This window comes from Heloderma suspectum, chromosome 1 (assembly GCF_057233095.1).
Source record: "Heloderma suspectum isolate Gila_16-S chromosome 1, 16-S_ref, whole genome shotgun sequence".
Taxonomy (NCBI): domain Eukaryota; kingdom Metazoa; phylum Chordata; class Lepidosauria; order Squamata; family Helodermatidae; genus Heloderma; species Heloderma suspectum.
Genome location: NC_139458.1, coordinates 51,783,782 through 51,799,916, shown reverse-complemented (window position 1 = coordinate 51,799,916; position 16,135 = coordinate 51,783,782). Strand labels below are relative to the sequence as shown.

Sequence of the window (16,135 nt, the reverse complement as noted above, 5' to 3'; positions counted from 1 at the left end):
CACACCGGGAGAGGAGCAAACTGCTACTACCTGCTTCAGACCTGGGGATTCCCAGATAAAAGGCAGCAGGGATTACTCTTTAGACACAGAGTAAGGGAATAACAGGGAGCAATTCCTTTCAATTACTACTGACTCCCTTTGACTTAGAAGTTTCTAGGGCCCAGGCAAGCAGCAGTAGCAATCATAATTGGCTGTAGACATCTTGTATGGCTTATCCCATGCTCTAAACATTTCCCAGAACAAATCTTATATTAAAAAAGTTGAAAGAAATGTTCAAGAAAGATAAAAAGCAAAGCAATTTAACTGTCAATATTTATTTATTTGTGAGACTTACATACTGCTAAATAAAATAAAATCCCTAAGTGGTTCACATATAAATATTAAAATCACATTTCAAATATTAAAAAGTCCTCTTGTTTTATGTGTGAAGGTACTCAAAGTATCTTGCTGAAATTAGAACAGTAAGCTTTGCCATTTATGCAAAACTTTTACAATAATAGTTTTATGACAACTGGGTAGTAGTTTATGATGTTCATGTGATTTATAGCTACTTTTATGATCAATGTGTGTTAAAGGAGCTCTGTCACAGGGGAAATTCATGAGTGCTGAATCTCCTCATTCTCATAATCTGCATAATTGGAAGCACTCCTCTGAAAGCAATTATCACAACCATGTAAAACTAGAATATCCAGAGAACTAAGCACTCTGAAACCAATCCTAAACACCACTTCTGTGTTAAGCTGTTTAATATATAGTTTAATTTCATTTATTTAGGCAACTGCTCTTCAGTGGAGGCTGGTGGCTCCGATCATATCAGAGGGTGGTGGATCCACTCCGGGTGCCAGTCAAAACCAGTCCAAACTCTAAAGCAACTATCCAAGGTGTGAGGACTTGCGATACCTATTTTAGAGTTCCGAATGGTTCTGACTGAAATGCTGAGTGGATTTCCCACCCCCTGACATTGGAGCCACCAGCCTCCACTGCTGCTCTTTTATAACATTCTACACCCTTTCTTTGATTTCTTGAAATGTCTAAAATTAATCTAAATAAAGGTTTACTCTCATTATGATTTGTAATGTTTCAGTTGGACCCAACATGTCACAAAGGTAGAAGCTCATGCTTTCCTTAATCCTGAAATTTCTTTTCTGTTTACCAAAGTCCTAAAGTTACATGCCAGAAAGTTTATCAGCAAGCCTGTTGTATGGTCAGAGGACAGTGCTGTTTACTTCCACTTTCTTTCTTCTCTGATGGAAGATGTGCATGGAGAATGGAGTGGAGTGGAGTGGAGTGGGCTGGCCTCCCTGGTTCTTCTAAGCTGAATCCTGACTTTTGTAGACTTTAGTCTATCAGAACCTGTTAATATAATCATGTATTCATGTAATTATTTAGGCAAAGAAAGTATCAGACAGAACCAGATTTGCTGGACAGCCATCTGTCAGGGATGCTCTGACTTGGATTCCTGCATTGAGCAGGGGGTTGGACTCGATGGCCTTGTGGGCCCCTTCCAACCCCACTATTGATTCTATGATTCTATGTTGCCTTGCTCTGATATCTTAATATGGGAGTGGAGAATCTCAGGCCCTTGGGCAACATCCAGCCCTCTTGGGGTCCCAATCTTGCTCTCTGGAGTTCCCCAACAGCCACGACCATTTTCCTCCTGGCCACATCCCCTTTCCCATGACTTCCAATCATTTGGGGGGTTTCCAGCTTTTGCATATTTTTCCCCCTATTCTAAAAGGTTTGTCACAAAGTATGAATGCAATGTGTATTCTTGATAAGAATTCATTATATTTCATAGGAGTGCTATTCATAATAATCTGTGTATGCCAGCTGTAAATGATAGTAATATAGCGATGTACGCTATAGGTTCACTGTGAGTACTCAAAAGTGTTCTTGGAAATGGGGCAAAGTGAGTTGCCACAAGTGGGTTGGTTAACCACCTCCAGCAAAGAGAAAAGCTGCCTAGCTCAGGAGGGATACCTGCATTAAGGAGCTTCTGAAGTCCTTAATGTAAACCTGGTTGCATTGGGAGGCAGCCCTATTAGGGTTAGATGGTAAAACTAGGAGTAATGGTATGACCAGAACTTCGGTCTCATCCAAAACTTAGGATGAGGTCATCAGCATAGGGGCTATAAAAGGCAAGTGTCTGATTTGTTTGAGAGGTTCTGGGAGAACGAGAAGCCTACCAAACATGATTACCTAAGCTCTACAAACCATGCTTGCCAAATAGGTAACTATAAGGCCTTAATGATGACTGCTTTGTTGGTTGAGATGAGCAGAGCCTTAATTTTACTAAGAAATATGCTAGCCACTATTTCTATTATGTTTCTAATCATCCTAATTGCATTGCATATAGTAATGTGTTTTGCTTGTTTCATCATTCCAAAGTTTTGTTATTCTCTAATACTGTGTGAGCAATAAATATATATCTTGTGGTACCACTTTGTGTTATTTGTCTTAAAGAGTGTTTCAGGGATCACAAGCCACAGCAATTACTTCTTGAAACCCAGAACACTCAGCTGAGATACATACATCTGCTGCTGAGTGGGGTCTGTCCATACAGCCACTGCTCAGGTGAGTCACAGACACACCTGTTCAGAGAACAGAAACAAGCTGGTCGTGTGGAGCGGGAATGGGTCTCCTGCCTCAGGCTGAAATGCCTCTCCTAAAGCTTGATTACTGGCAGTAAGAGCTTTAAGCTAAAATATCCTAGTATTTGTCATACTTTGGCCCTGCCCTGTTTACCTTTGGTCCCACCCACAACTGGAATGTGGCACCTGAGAGCTTATCCAAAATTGAATGCAGCCCTTGGACTGAAAAAGGTTCCTCACCCCAGTCTTAATATATGTGGGTGATTATTAGGGCTGTGCACCGCTTTGGCCTGAGGCCCACGCCCCGAGCCAAAGCAGGCTGCTTCGGGTCACTTTGTGCCCCTTCCAAGGCGAAGCAGAAGGGGCATGAAGTGACCAGAGCAGGTCGGGGGCTCTCCGAAGTGCTCGGTGCACTTTGGAGCTTCAGCCCCCCCAGCCCAGCTCCTCCTGGCCCAGCCCTCCCAGCGCCTCTAGGTCCTTACCTGAACTGCCATCTCCGTCCTCGCCGCCTCCGCTGTTGTCCTTGCCACCACCACTGTCCTCGCCACCGCGGAAGTTCCAGGAGGTTGCCATTTTAAAAATGGCAACTCCCTGCAGTAACAGTTGCCATGTGCATCCAGGGCTCAGCAGGCGGCAGTGACGAGGACGGCGGCAGGGGCAGCGGTGGTGAGGACGATGGCAGAGAAGGCGGCGAGGGCGGTGGCAGTGGTGAGGATGGTGGCGGCAGCAATGGAGGCGGCGGCAGCAAGGATGGCAGAGGAGGAGGCAGCAAGGGCAGCAGTGGCAAGGTAAGGGGGTTTGCGCGGGGGTGTCGGGGGGGACCCGAAGCGGGGTTCGACATCCAAACCACACTTCGGGTTAGGGGCCGAGGCGGGTCGGGGACACCCCAACCTGCCCGAGCTGGATCGGGCCCACCTAGGAAGCCACTTTGTGGATTCTGAGCAGGATCAGGGCGTCCCTGCACAGCCCTAGTAACTATCACTTGTTCTCTATCTATATTTCAACATGCCTACCCACATTGCCTAAGTTGCTCTGGTCTTTTAAACCAAGGGAGCTGCTTAATTCCTGAGCTGGAAAATCTCTGGAGACTCCAGCCCAAATTAGACGTGATAGTGGCAGCCGCACTTGTTTAGGTCCATGCCTTCCCAGATATAGTGGGCAGTGGGTGGGGTGTGTGTGTCTGTTTTTAAGTGAAATCAGACATGTAGGTTAGAGTTGCTGAATCCACCCTGCTCCAGCTTACTTCTCCTGTAGCCCTCTCCAGTCCACACAAACATTTTCCTCCTAGCCAAGCTTATTTTCTATTTCATAGTCCAGCTGAGGAGAAAAGTGGGGGGAAGGTGTCGCAAAGGGAGGTAAGATGCTGAGGGAAGAGAGTTTAGCAGCCCCACCTGCTGCCTACTTCTTTTGTTCTAAATGTTTGCAGAGAAACACACACATGCATAATACATTATTGAGTAGACCTAGATTTAAACAAACAGGTCTGCTACTGTCATGGCTAGTTTGGCCTTGAGTTGAGGCAAAACTCCATTGCCAGACAGGAAGGCATTATGCCCTGTGTTACTGCTGTGCTTTTGGATATGTTACAATTAGGGTTTGCCAAAGAAGAAGGCTGGTAAAGGCCTCTGGCTTCCCCTGGTGTGCATCCACAGGGAAACCAAACATGTAGGGCGGGCTGTTACACGCTGAGAAAAATGTGGAGATGTATTGACAGAAAAGAGAACCCAAGATAACGTGGGGTTACACAAACTTGCATATGTTAATTTATATGTACAGATGCAAATTTAGAAAGACTTACTATATTTTAAATAGAAATACAATACATGTATCTCACCGCAGAGGGGAAGATCTGATGACCTGTGTGCCTGCCTGCTCAGTCTGCTGTCCAGGTGCTGATGGGCAACTTCAAGGCCCAGCTCTCCCATCTTAAAGTTTCTTATGGTTCTTTATCGTTAACTTGACTTGGGCTGGACAGCCTTTCAAATCGAGAATGCCTTCAGAGGACTATCCTCTGTAACATAGGACACCAGGCAAGCATATATTGTATATCAGCTTTCTTCAGAAAGGTCAGGTCATTTACAGTCTTTCCAGTAGTTAAAACAAGAAGGATAATTTAATTCAAATAGCTGCTGTTAAGTATATCACTTATTCACCTAAATAATCTCCTTTTGACCTGATTGGGAGAAAGATCATGCCAATTATTATTAAATTGAACAGAGTAGATCTAATTAATTAAATGATATTAAGTCACTAAAGAAAGCATGGGAGATACACCTGAACTTTTTAGTAGCCTGACCTTTATTTTAGGCCTTTCTTAAATGCTTGCATGTTCAAACTGAAATTAATGGTTTTTTAAAAATTAGTGGACACGCTTGACCAGTCCTTTCACATCTCAAAAACAGAAATGAACACATGATTGGGTTAAGCAATTATTTTTACCATATGGAGTCTGGTGATTCATAAACTGCAGAAGGAAATTGTAATAACGGAAGCATCATTTGAAATGAAAGGTTTCCAGGAAAGGAAGCACCCCGGGTGTCTCTAGATGTGAGTAGGTGTAAAGAGAATGGGTGGGAGTATTTTAAAAAATTGAAAAGAGAGCTTTACAGTACAGTCTGCTCTGTTAACATGAACTACAGAGCTAGTCATGTTTTCTTCCATTTTTTCATGCAACAATGTTTAGTAAATTGAATGCGTATACTTGGGAAATTGTGTAATCCCTTCTTTAAGAATGCTTATTATATAAGTGTAAAAGAAGGCAGGGATTGGGGGAGGAATCCAGGTCAATACCACATAATCAAATTGCTGCAAAAGAAATTACCTTTCTTCTGGTCTCGTGCATTTTAGCCAGTGGAGGGGAATGACTTTTCACTGTTTTCAGTGACATTTTGAAGCTTACTATCCTAATATACCTGCACATTACAGATGGAAAGAATAACCTTGCAGAGGATGAGATAGGTTCAGTAGTCCAGTTAGAGCAGGACTTTGGGGCAGAAGTTGAGGGGCACAGTCAGCAGAATGAGCAGGAAGGCCCCAAACACAACAGGACTAGCTTATCACATTTGAGGGAAGTGAAGTAACACATTACCATCTAAAGAGGGCATCTCCCATAAGACCAGTCACGGCATGTCTACATGAGGCTTTCATCCCACACCTTTACCGAGGCTTCTGCTTCTGGATTCTTTCAGCTCCTTTACACGTGCTTTTTTCCAGGGTTTTCTTTCTCTGCCTTTCTATATGTTTCATTATACAACCACTAGATGGCACAGTGGTGCAGCACAATTCCACAAGACTCTCATTCCGCCATTTCTAAATAATACCAGACTTTTCTCATTAGGAAAAAAAACTGTGATAATGGTTGCAAAGCACAGGGGAGGCCCTGGAGGATGACAACATCATGTAAGGACCCACAAACTACTGTGAGTGAGCAATCACAAGTGCACAGTAAAAGCCTTGTGTAGAAAGGCTCTTAAATCCAAAGTCTGGAATTACCTAATTGCACCACTGGATAGAGTTGCTGTAGAGAAATACTTTTGCTCCTCTATGCCCCTTTAAAAATATATAAATTGTAGCAGGAAAATGGCACCTGCCATAGTCTTCCAAGCCTTGGTGCATAGTTATTTAGCTCTGAGTCTGTCAGAGAGACAGAAGGGAGGGCGAAAACCTCCCTGCTCTCCTCCTCCTGCATATTTCTTCTGTTGTTCCCACCAACACCACATTAAGGTAAGGAATGGGAAGGGAAGGGGGATTGAATAGGGGGGCATTGGTGCTGGTAAAGATGGCCTTGGGGGCCAGGAGAGAGCAGCAGAGATGAACCAGTAATTTTTCTGAGTCCTTGCATTGACTAAGAAAAATTATTTGAGTTCTTCTGATATTTTTTTCTGGAACAGCTTGGAAAAATGTTTGAGTTATCTGAGCTGATCCTGGGAGAGCTCACCCATCTCTGCTGAAGTTCACAATTACCTGGTTTGGAATACCAAAGATGATTTAGCGCATAATAACCTGGCCCAGTTAATTATGCTCAATGGTATTCTGAACTGAGTGCCATTTGTCTGATAAGTTCCTCTCTGGCTTAGAGTATAAACTGAAGTTCTGAGAATGGACATCATTCCATACCCAAGGCCAGCCAGCAGCCTTGTAGGTGCACACACAACACACTCATTGATTGCTGTGAATACTGGACCACCCACCTAGCCAAGCAGGCTTTTGTTTGCCAAGTATCTTCTCTTTATTCTAAATAGGGCCAATTCTCTCCATTTTTTTCTTGCAAATGTTTTATGTGGCTCACATAAAACATTTCCTCATGCAGACCTCAAACCCTCTCTTGCTCCTGGGTCTTTGGGGAGGGGGTGGTTAAATTTCCAAGCAGCTCCCACCATGATTGATTGGTACTGGTATAAATGTAATGTGTATTGTTGACAAGAATTCATTTATTTCATAGGAGTGCTATTCATAATAATCTGTTGTTGCCAGCTGTAAATGATTAGCAATATGGTGATTAGCTATGTATGCTATAAGCTAACTGTGAGTCCTTGAAAGTGTTTTTGGAAATGGAGCAAAGAGAGTTGCCACAAGTGGGTTGGTTAACCACCTCCAGCAGAGAGAAAAGCTGCTTGTCTTAGGACGGATACCTTCATTAAAGAGCTCCTGATGTCAATGGAGGCAGCCCTATTAGGGTTAGATGGTAGAACTAGTAGTGGTATGAGCAGGTTCAAAATATAGGATGAGGTCATCAACATAGGGGTTATAAAAAGCAAGGGGTTGATTTGTTTGGGAGAATGATTGCATTTATATCCCAGCCTTTTTCCTCTTGCAAGGAACCCAAGGTGGCTTACATTATCTTCCTCCTCTCCATTTTATCCTCACAACAACAACCGTGTGAGGTAGGTTGGGCTGAGAGTCTGTGATGGGCCCAAAGTCACCCAGTGAGCTTCCATGGCCCTGTGGGGCCTAGAACCTGGATCTCCCAGCATTCAGTCCAACACTTTCACCACTACACCACACTGGCCACACTGGGAGAGAGATCATGGGAGAACAAGAAGCCTACCAAACTTGACTACTTAAGCTCTGCCAACCATGCCTGCCAGATAGGTAACTATAAGATCTTAATGAGGACTGCTTTGTTGGTTGAGAGGAACAGAACTTTAATTTTATTAAGAAATATGCTAGCCATGATTTCCATTATGCTTCTAATCTTCCTAATTGCATTGTGTGTAGTAATGTGTTTTGCGTGCTTGTTTCATCATTGCAAAGTTTTGTTATTCTTTAACACTGCTTGAGAAATAAATACATATTTTGTGGTACGACTTTGTGTTATTTGGATTAATGGGTGTTTCAGGAACCACAAGCCAGATCAATGACTTCTTGAAGATCATAACACTGAGCTAGGATTTACACATCTGTTGCTGAGCGGGGTCTGTCCATAGAGCCACTGTTTTCTCCCGTGGTCAGGTGAGTCACAGACATGCATGTTCAGGTAAAAGAAACAAGTTAGTTGTATGGAGCGGGAATGGGTCTCCCATCTTGCTGGGAGCTGGAAATATGATAAGGCAACACCATCAGAGTACCTGTGCCAACGTTACAAGCCGGGAGAGTACTCTCAGAAAACAGATATGTGTTTTTCTGAACATTCACTGAGAAAGCTTTTGATTTCTAGGGATGTGCACAGAAAAAACGGTTTGGTTTGGATAGGCATCACATTTTGATTGCCATTGGAGCCTCGCTTTGGTCCATTTTCCAAAGGTTTGGATGTCTCACCCACTGACTATAATGGGGAAATCAACAAATTGCTATAACCCAGAGTGGCTGGGTGACTAGCCAGATGGGCGATTAATAAATTTAATAAATAAATAAATAAATCCTTTTTAAAGTTTTGGCAGGGATGGATTGAATGTGCAGACTTCAGAGTCCCTTCTGAGGGGATGATACTTACCAAATTTCAGAAAAATAGGTGCAGGGGGGGATTGTGGAAAGGGAGCCTTTACCATTTGAGCTTTATTTTTGTGTTTAAAAGGGATGCTGTGCCTTTTCTGTGATTTTGTGGGCAATTCACATGAACATAACATACAATTCAGATATGCCCCTAGGTAAGTTTCCCTCAAAATTTCAGAAGGATAGGTTCAGGGTTTAGGGAGTTAATGCATGAAAAAAATAGTATGAGGTTTTGAAGGGGGATGGGGGAAAGAACTGACTGCAACTTCTCTGCTGCCTCTGCTTCTGCGCCTCCCAGAAACTGCTTTAGTGGCAACACAAGCTTTTCCATGTTCCTGCTTCATCCTGGATGAAGTGACACACTTTGCTGAAATATAAAAATGTGATCTGTAGTGCTTATGTGCACACACAGTCACACAAACACACAAGAAGTAGTGCAAACTAGTCCTTCAGCTAAGCTGAAATAATAATTCCCTTGGAAATGTGCCATGCAGCACCTTCCATCCTATGATCCCATTATATGTATATCATGATTCATTGGTGTGGTGGCTCTCATCTCATCCCATTGCAGCAGGGAGTGCTGCCTGGGAGTACTTTTAGATGCTGCTTTGCTCCTGGAGAGGCAGGTGGCAGCAGTGGCCAGAATGAGCTTTTCTCAATTACAAACTAACTCTTCCCCTTCCTGTTGTTATTGTTGTTGTTGTTATTTATTAAATGTATTTGACACCTTTCTCAGAAAAAGATCCCAGGCATCTTACAACAGAGAATGAAACAAACAAAAATTTAAAGCAGCTAAAAGCAATTAACAATAAAATTCCTTATTAGGGTCCTGCTACAATCATCAATCCCTTTGTGATCTCTATTCAGTATTCAATATTGCCATGGGCAGTCCTGGAGGATAATCTGACTGAGGATTTTGAACAACACATATAATACAAATGAGATGCTGTTTCAGTATAACCAGAAATGCCAAATATTCTGACAATTAAAATATGATCTGAGAATTCTAAAATGGGGGGAGGGGATTTCCTTTCTGTATTTTAATGCATTTTCCAGTGCTGCAGCATTTAGCATAAGTATTTATGGAAACAGCACCAATAATTTTGAGATCCTTAATCATATTGAAGAAAGTCTGCCCTAACCGTTTGTAAATCACGAACAGTGACATTGAGATCATATGTAATTATTAAGACATCACTGCCAATGCATGAAAAACAGATCTGTAAAACCTCAGCAGGTTTGTACATTTAAAAACAAAACAATGCTTCAGTCTAATCTTAGTTGTAAAGAGGAAATATTTGTGGAGTGGCCTGGGTGTCTGTATGTTTATTGATATCAATTATGTATACCTACCATACCTACCTTTCACAAATTCCAGAGGATTCAGCTATTAAGCATGTTGCCAGCACATATCCTCTGACATTTATGTAATATGTATAGTGGCCTTAGGGAAAGAAGGTGATGTATATAGCACAGTGTGATATGTGTGACATAGTGTGCATTGTCACATGAAAAGATAACAGGATATGTTTAATATGTGTTATTGTGAAAGAGCAGGACAGACGATTGCAGGACTAAAGTTACAGGAAGACAGATTCTGGCTGAAAATCAGGGAAAACTTCCTGACTGTTAGAGCAATATGACAATGGAACCAATTACCTAGGGAGGTAATGGGCTCTCCCACACTGGAGGCGTTCAAGATGAGGCTGGCCTAGGGATGTTGGAGAATTCCACCATGGACTCCAGTGAGGCCAGATTCTTTAGGTTCCGCCCCCCCATTGGAGTCCATGGCGGAACAGGGCAATCCCCCCCCGCCACCCCACAGAATCCACCCGGGACGGAGCCTACCTGGATCCGGCAGAGGCGGCTCCGGGTGGTCTTCCAGCTGCTGCCAGGCTACACCGGCCGCCATTTGTGTCCCTGCCAAGCCGTGATAGGCTACGTAAGTATCTACGTGGCCTATCACAGCTACAGCATGGACACAAATGGCGGCCACTACGGTGACCACCATTTGCGGCCGCAGCCCAGCAGTGAATGGAGGTCCGGCTGTGGGCAGCCCTGGCTGGTGGCTCTGTGGAGTTGTCGCGGAGCAGAGCCAGCCGGGGAGGATTCGGGGGGGGGGATGGAACACCTCCCCACCCACCCGGATGGCCCCAGCGGGACAAGGTAAGTGTTTCGTACACCACACCCCTAGGCTGGACAGCCACCTGTCAGGGATGCTCTGACTTGGATTCCTGCATTGAGTATAGGGTTGGACTCAGTGGTCGTACTATATTCCAGCCTTCCAGCCGTACTATATTCTATGATTCTATAATTGGTGGTGGGGTGTTGTACACTTTCATCACTTTTGCCTATACTTATAGATATTCATAGAAGATTACAAAGTTTTTGCTGAGACAAGACTGTGCAATAGTGTGTGCGATAGTTGGAAGCTGGGTGCAGGTTAGTATAACGTTTATAATGGACATAGATAAGGTTATGATGCTATTTACGTTTTTGTTGTTGTTGTTAATAGAAGTAGCAAAACAGATGTGAATATTGAAGGCTGATAGTATAGTACAGCATCCCCCACTGGGCTCAGTCCCAATTGCCATGCTGCCCCGAAGAAGAGTCAAAGCGGCTGTCACCACCTTCTGTCGATTGCTCACCTGCTCTCTCAATCTCTCTCTCTCTCTTTCTCTCCTACCCAGAGGGAGACGGCCAGTGAGCAGCTAGAGAACACCACTGACTCCGCTCTCTTGCCTGTGCTCTCCCTCTGGGTAGTACAGTAAGTAGTTGGAAGCAATCCCTCTGGGTGGTGTGATAGCAAGTTGAAGCTAAATTCTCACTAGCTCTCTTGCAAGCACCCCTGCGAAGTGTGATGCTTGGGATTTACAATCACACTACCCAAACAGTGTGTGTGTGTGTGTGTGTGTGTGTGTGTCAGAGAGAGAGAGAGAGGAAAGAGAGCACAGGAAAGCAAGTGGAGACAGGCTACTCCTAGATCACTCACCTGCCTCTCCATCCAAGGAGAGAGGGCAGGTAAGCAAATGAACAGAGGCAGCAGTAAGGAGCCTTGGCCTCTGCTTGTTCGCCTTATCTGGGCAGTAGTACCACTGACACTGGTACCGTGGACCCAGTCCTAACCAGCACACCTCCCCCCACACACCGCTGGAAGAGCGCAGCCGCTGCTGGTAGCTAGCCTGCGAGGTCCTCTCGTCTGTGCTCTCGCTCGCTCTCGCTCTGTCACTCACTCTGGGCTGCACCATGGTTAGGGCCGGGTCCGCTGCATTGCCCGAGACCACCACTCAGAGACCTAACCACTCAGCACTGTGGCAAAGAGAGAGAGAGAGAGAGAGAGGTGGCGGCGCGCGCGGGCACAAGGCGAGTGAGCTGAGGTAGAAGCGCCTTGCAGCTACCCGCCCCGCTCCGGGCACTCACCTGCCCTTTCCTTCTAGGCGGCTCAGCAGTGAGGATTAGGCCCGCCGCGTCCAGCCCCACCCACGGCGCCACCAAGGGGAGCGCACGCAGAGCCGCGGGAGGAGGCAGCGGCAGCTCTCATCGCCTGCCTCTGCCGCTTGCACTTTCTCGGGAGGCTGAGCGGAGACGCAGCCTCTGCCCGCCCACTTGCGCGCTGGGATCCAGCCGTCGGGATTGGCCCAGTGGAGGCTGGTGGCTCCGATCTCGGAAGGGCTGTGAATCCGTCCTGGGTTTCAGTCAGAACCAGCCAGAACTCTGAAGGAGCCGTCCAAGGCCCTTAGGAGCTATCCAAGGTGCTTCCAAAGGGCCTTGGACGGCTCCTTCAGAGTTCTGGCTGGTTCTGATTGAAACCCAGGATGGATTCACAGCCCCAACGAAATCGGAGCCACCAGCCTCCACCGGACGGGCCCGCAGTTTGGGCCAGGGTGAGGTGGAGGAGAGGGGAGCGCCAACCGGCAGAGTGACAACCAGATCTTGTCAATCTGGAACCCGCAGGGGTCGAGGATGGAACAGGCAGGAGGATGGTCTTGAGATTGCATACAGGTCTGAGGCAACCTTGGGTAGGATGAGACAAGGGAAACGGGATAGGCAGGTCATAATGAGGCAGCAAATGCAGTGGAGCCTGGTGGCCCCGATGTCAGTGGGGTGGTGGATCCGCTCTGGGTTTCCGTCAGAACCAGTCCGCACACTAGAGGAGGCATCCAAGGTGCTTCAGCAGCTTGGATAGCTTCAGCACCTTGGATAGCTCCTTTAGAGTGCTGGCAGGTTCTGAATGAGACCCAGAGCGGATTCCCACCCCACCGACATCGGAGCCACCAGGCTCCACTGAGCAAATGTACGTCTAGGGAATGGTGGGGCGTGCAGGTCGCCTGTAGGGGCACGCAGGCAGCGGGAAGGCCAGTCTGAGGGAGGTGGAGCGGAGAGGACAAAGAGGGAGTGGTGGCAAGGGGGGCAGAGGAGCCGGTAGTAAATGGGGTTCTGCCTGAGGAGAGCGTGTGGCATGCTTGGCAAAAAGGGGAGAGTGCCGTACATTGGGCTCCACCTGCTTGCCAGGAGCAAGGCGAGGCTGCCCTCCCCGCCCTCACTAGCGGCCCTATCAGGCCGCCGAAGGAACACCCTCAGCCCTCCTCGCCGCCCGCGCGCTACTGACGAGCGGGCGGCTGGGCCGGGGGAGGCTCGCCCTCGGCCCCTGGAGCGGATTGGCGGGAAGTGGGGCAGGGCGGAGGCGCCGGCGCCCCCGCCTCAGCCTGGCCCTCCCGCCTTTTTCCAGCCAGCCTGCGTCCCTCCCCTTCGTCGGTGCTGACGCGCCGCTCGCCTCCTATTAATCACCCCCCGAGCCCGCCGGCTGCGAGTAATGCCAGCCGGACTCGAGGCGGCGCGCGGCTCCGCCTTTCTCCGGCTGGCCCTGCTGGTGCTGCTGCTCCCCGCGCCGCGCCGCGCCGCTCCGCTCGCTAGTCCGCCTGCTGCGCTGCCGGGCGGCCAGAGGAGGAGACCGCGCGGCGCGGCCAGCAGCAGCAGCAGCAAGAGAAGCAGTAGCGGCGGCGGCGGCGGCGGCGGCAGGATGGCGACCCGCGCGGCTGCCCGGGCGCTCGCGCCGCTCTGAGCCCAGGCCGACGGGGCAGAGGATGGCCCCTGCGCCGGGCTCGTGGGCGCTGGCGGCATGGACTCGGCGGCGGGTGGCAGGAACTCCTCCGGCTGCGCCGGCCCCAACAGCACGGCGAGCGGCGGCGGCGGCGGCGGCGAGCCGCAGGGCGGCAGCGCCATCCTCATCTCCTTCATCTACTCCGTGGTGTGCCTGGTGGGGCTGTGCGGCAACTCCATGGTCATCTACGTGATCCTGCGCTACGCCAAGATGAAGACGGCCACCAACATCTACATCCTCAACTTGGCCGTCGCCGACGAGCTGCTGATGCTGAGCGTGCCCTTCCTGGTCACCTCCACGCTGCTGCACCACTGGCCCTTCGGCTCGCTGCTGTGCCGCCTGGTGCTGAGCGTGGACGCGGTCAACATGTTCACCAGCGTCTACGGCCTGACGGTGCTCAGCGTGGACCGCTACATCGCGGTGGTGCACCCCATCAAGGCGTCGCGCTACCGCCGGCCCACCGTGGCCAAGGCGGTCAACCTGGCGGTCTGGGGGCTGGCCATCCTCATCATCCTGCCCATCGTCATCTTCTCCAGCACCGAGGCCAACACGGACGGCACGGTGGCCTGCAACGTGATGATGCCCGAGCCCAAGCAGACGTGGCTGGCGGTCTTCGTGGTCTACACCTTCCTCATGGGCTTCCTGCTGCCCGTGGCGGCCATCAGCCTCTGCTACATCCTCATCATCGCCAAGATGCGCGTGGTGGCGCTCAGGGCCGGCTGGCAGCAGCGCAAGCGCTCCGAGCGGAAGATCACGCTCATGGTCATGATGGTGGTCACGGTGTTCGTCATCTGCTGGATGCCCTTCTACGTCGTGCAGCTGGTCAACCTCTTCGTGGAGCCCGACGACGCCACCATCAGCCAGCTCTCGGTCATCCTGGGCTACGCCAACAGCTGCGCCAACCCCATCCTCTACGGCTTCCTCTCGGACAACTTCAAGCGCTCCTTCCAGAGGCTGCTGTGCCTCGGCTGGATGGACAACGCCACCGAGGAGCCCATCGACTACTACGCCACCGCCCTCAAGAGCAGGGCGTGCAGCGTGGAGGACTTCCCCCCGGACAACTTCGGCGAGTCGGGCAGCATGTACAGGAACGGGACGTGCACCTCCAGGATTACGACGCTCTGAGGACCGCGCTGGCGCCCCTCGACGAGGGAAGAAGCCTGGTGGGGGGGGACCGGAGGGCGGGGCGGAGGAACAAGGAGACAGGGCGGACAGAGGGGGAGAGCGGCACTCGGCTTTATTTGCCCATTAAGCAAGGGGAAATGTGTCTCTCCCCCCTCCCCCCCACCCCGTCTGTCCCTGAACTGGCCCGTCCAGCTGGATCCTCTCCCCCCTCCCCCCACCCCGTCTGTCCCTGAACTGGCCCGTCCAGCTGGATCCTCTCCCCCCTCCCCCCCACCCCGTCTGCCCCTGAACTGGCCCGTCCAGCTGGATCCTCCGCACCCCTTCCCTCGTACTTGCAGATCCTTTGGACAGCCAGCCTGGTCAATCAGCCCACATCTCTCCTCGGCCAGGAAGCCTTGGGGCTCCTCGGCACGGACGGGGCCAGTGAGTGCGGTCTAACCTGTGTGGGTCGTTGGGGTCTCTGTTAGCGTTGCGGTTTTGTGCTTTTTGTTTCTTCCTTTCTTCGTTTGTTTTCCCTCCTGGGTTACTTCTTTTGTCTCATCCTTCTCTCGACTTGCTTGTCTGAAGGCTCATCAAGTTGAGGTCTGTTGGGCTGCTGAGGCTGGCGTGACTTCAAGTCCTCGGCGAAAGAGACGGAATCGCTGTTGGAGGCTCAGCTCTTTGAGTCATAAAAGGAACCAAGTCGAACCAGGACCTAGATTGTCTTTGCTTGCTTAAGCAGCGTTTATTTTCTAAAAAGAAGGTGGGGGTGCAGGGGCTTAATCCACAGCCCAACCTATAATTACAGATGTATGTGTGTAGTTTCACACTTTGGAGGTTGGAAAGCAGTCTTATCATGCTCAGGGGGTGCACTTTTCTTTTCTTTATTGCTTTACATTGGGTGACCAGCGGCATTTAAAACAAGCAAGCCTTCCTCAAATTAAGCCCTGGTTTCAATCATTCCACCTCTCAGCCTTGGAAGTCTCCAGGACAGCACAAATCCTGGATCCGCCTCAAAGCAGTCTCAACAAAATGGAAAGCTAAATATTGTATCTCTTTTACATCTCTCCCCAGCCAGCCAGCCAGCCCCAATACAAATTTCTGTTTGGCGTTCAGCAGCACTCAAAGGGAAATGGCAATCCATTTGGAAAGGGAGAAGAAACTGTAAGAAAGCAAGGTGATTATTTCGTTATCTTGCAGCAACAGCAGGCTGCTGATAAGAGCAAGCTAAATAGCTTTCCCCCCACAGCCACCCCCACCTTCCCTGGTGACTGTCGAGAGCTGGGCACTGGGCTTCCAGTGATGTTTGATCTGGGAAACATTTCTCTGTGTGGGTACATATAATAAAGGTGTGCAAATAAAGCAGGTTAAAGAGCTGCAAAGTTATTGTCCTGGGCTGTGTAATATG

At 48.9% G+C, this 16,135-nt stretch overlaps 1 protein-coding gene across 1 annotated transcript; it reads left to right on the top strand.

The window, feature by feature from the left end:
• The first annotated feature begins 13,641 nt into the window (after nucleotides 1-13,641).
• Nucleotides 13,642-14,748, top strand: SSTR1 (somatostatin receptor 1). Its single transcript, XM_084827133.1, has one exon. The coding sequence runs from the start codon at nucleotides 13,642-13,644 to the stop codon at nucleotides 14,746-14,748; it is 1,107 nt and encodes a 368-aa protein (XP_084683259.1).
• The last annotated feature ends 1,387 nt before the right edge of the window (nucleotides 14,749-16,135 follow it).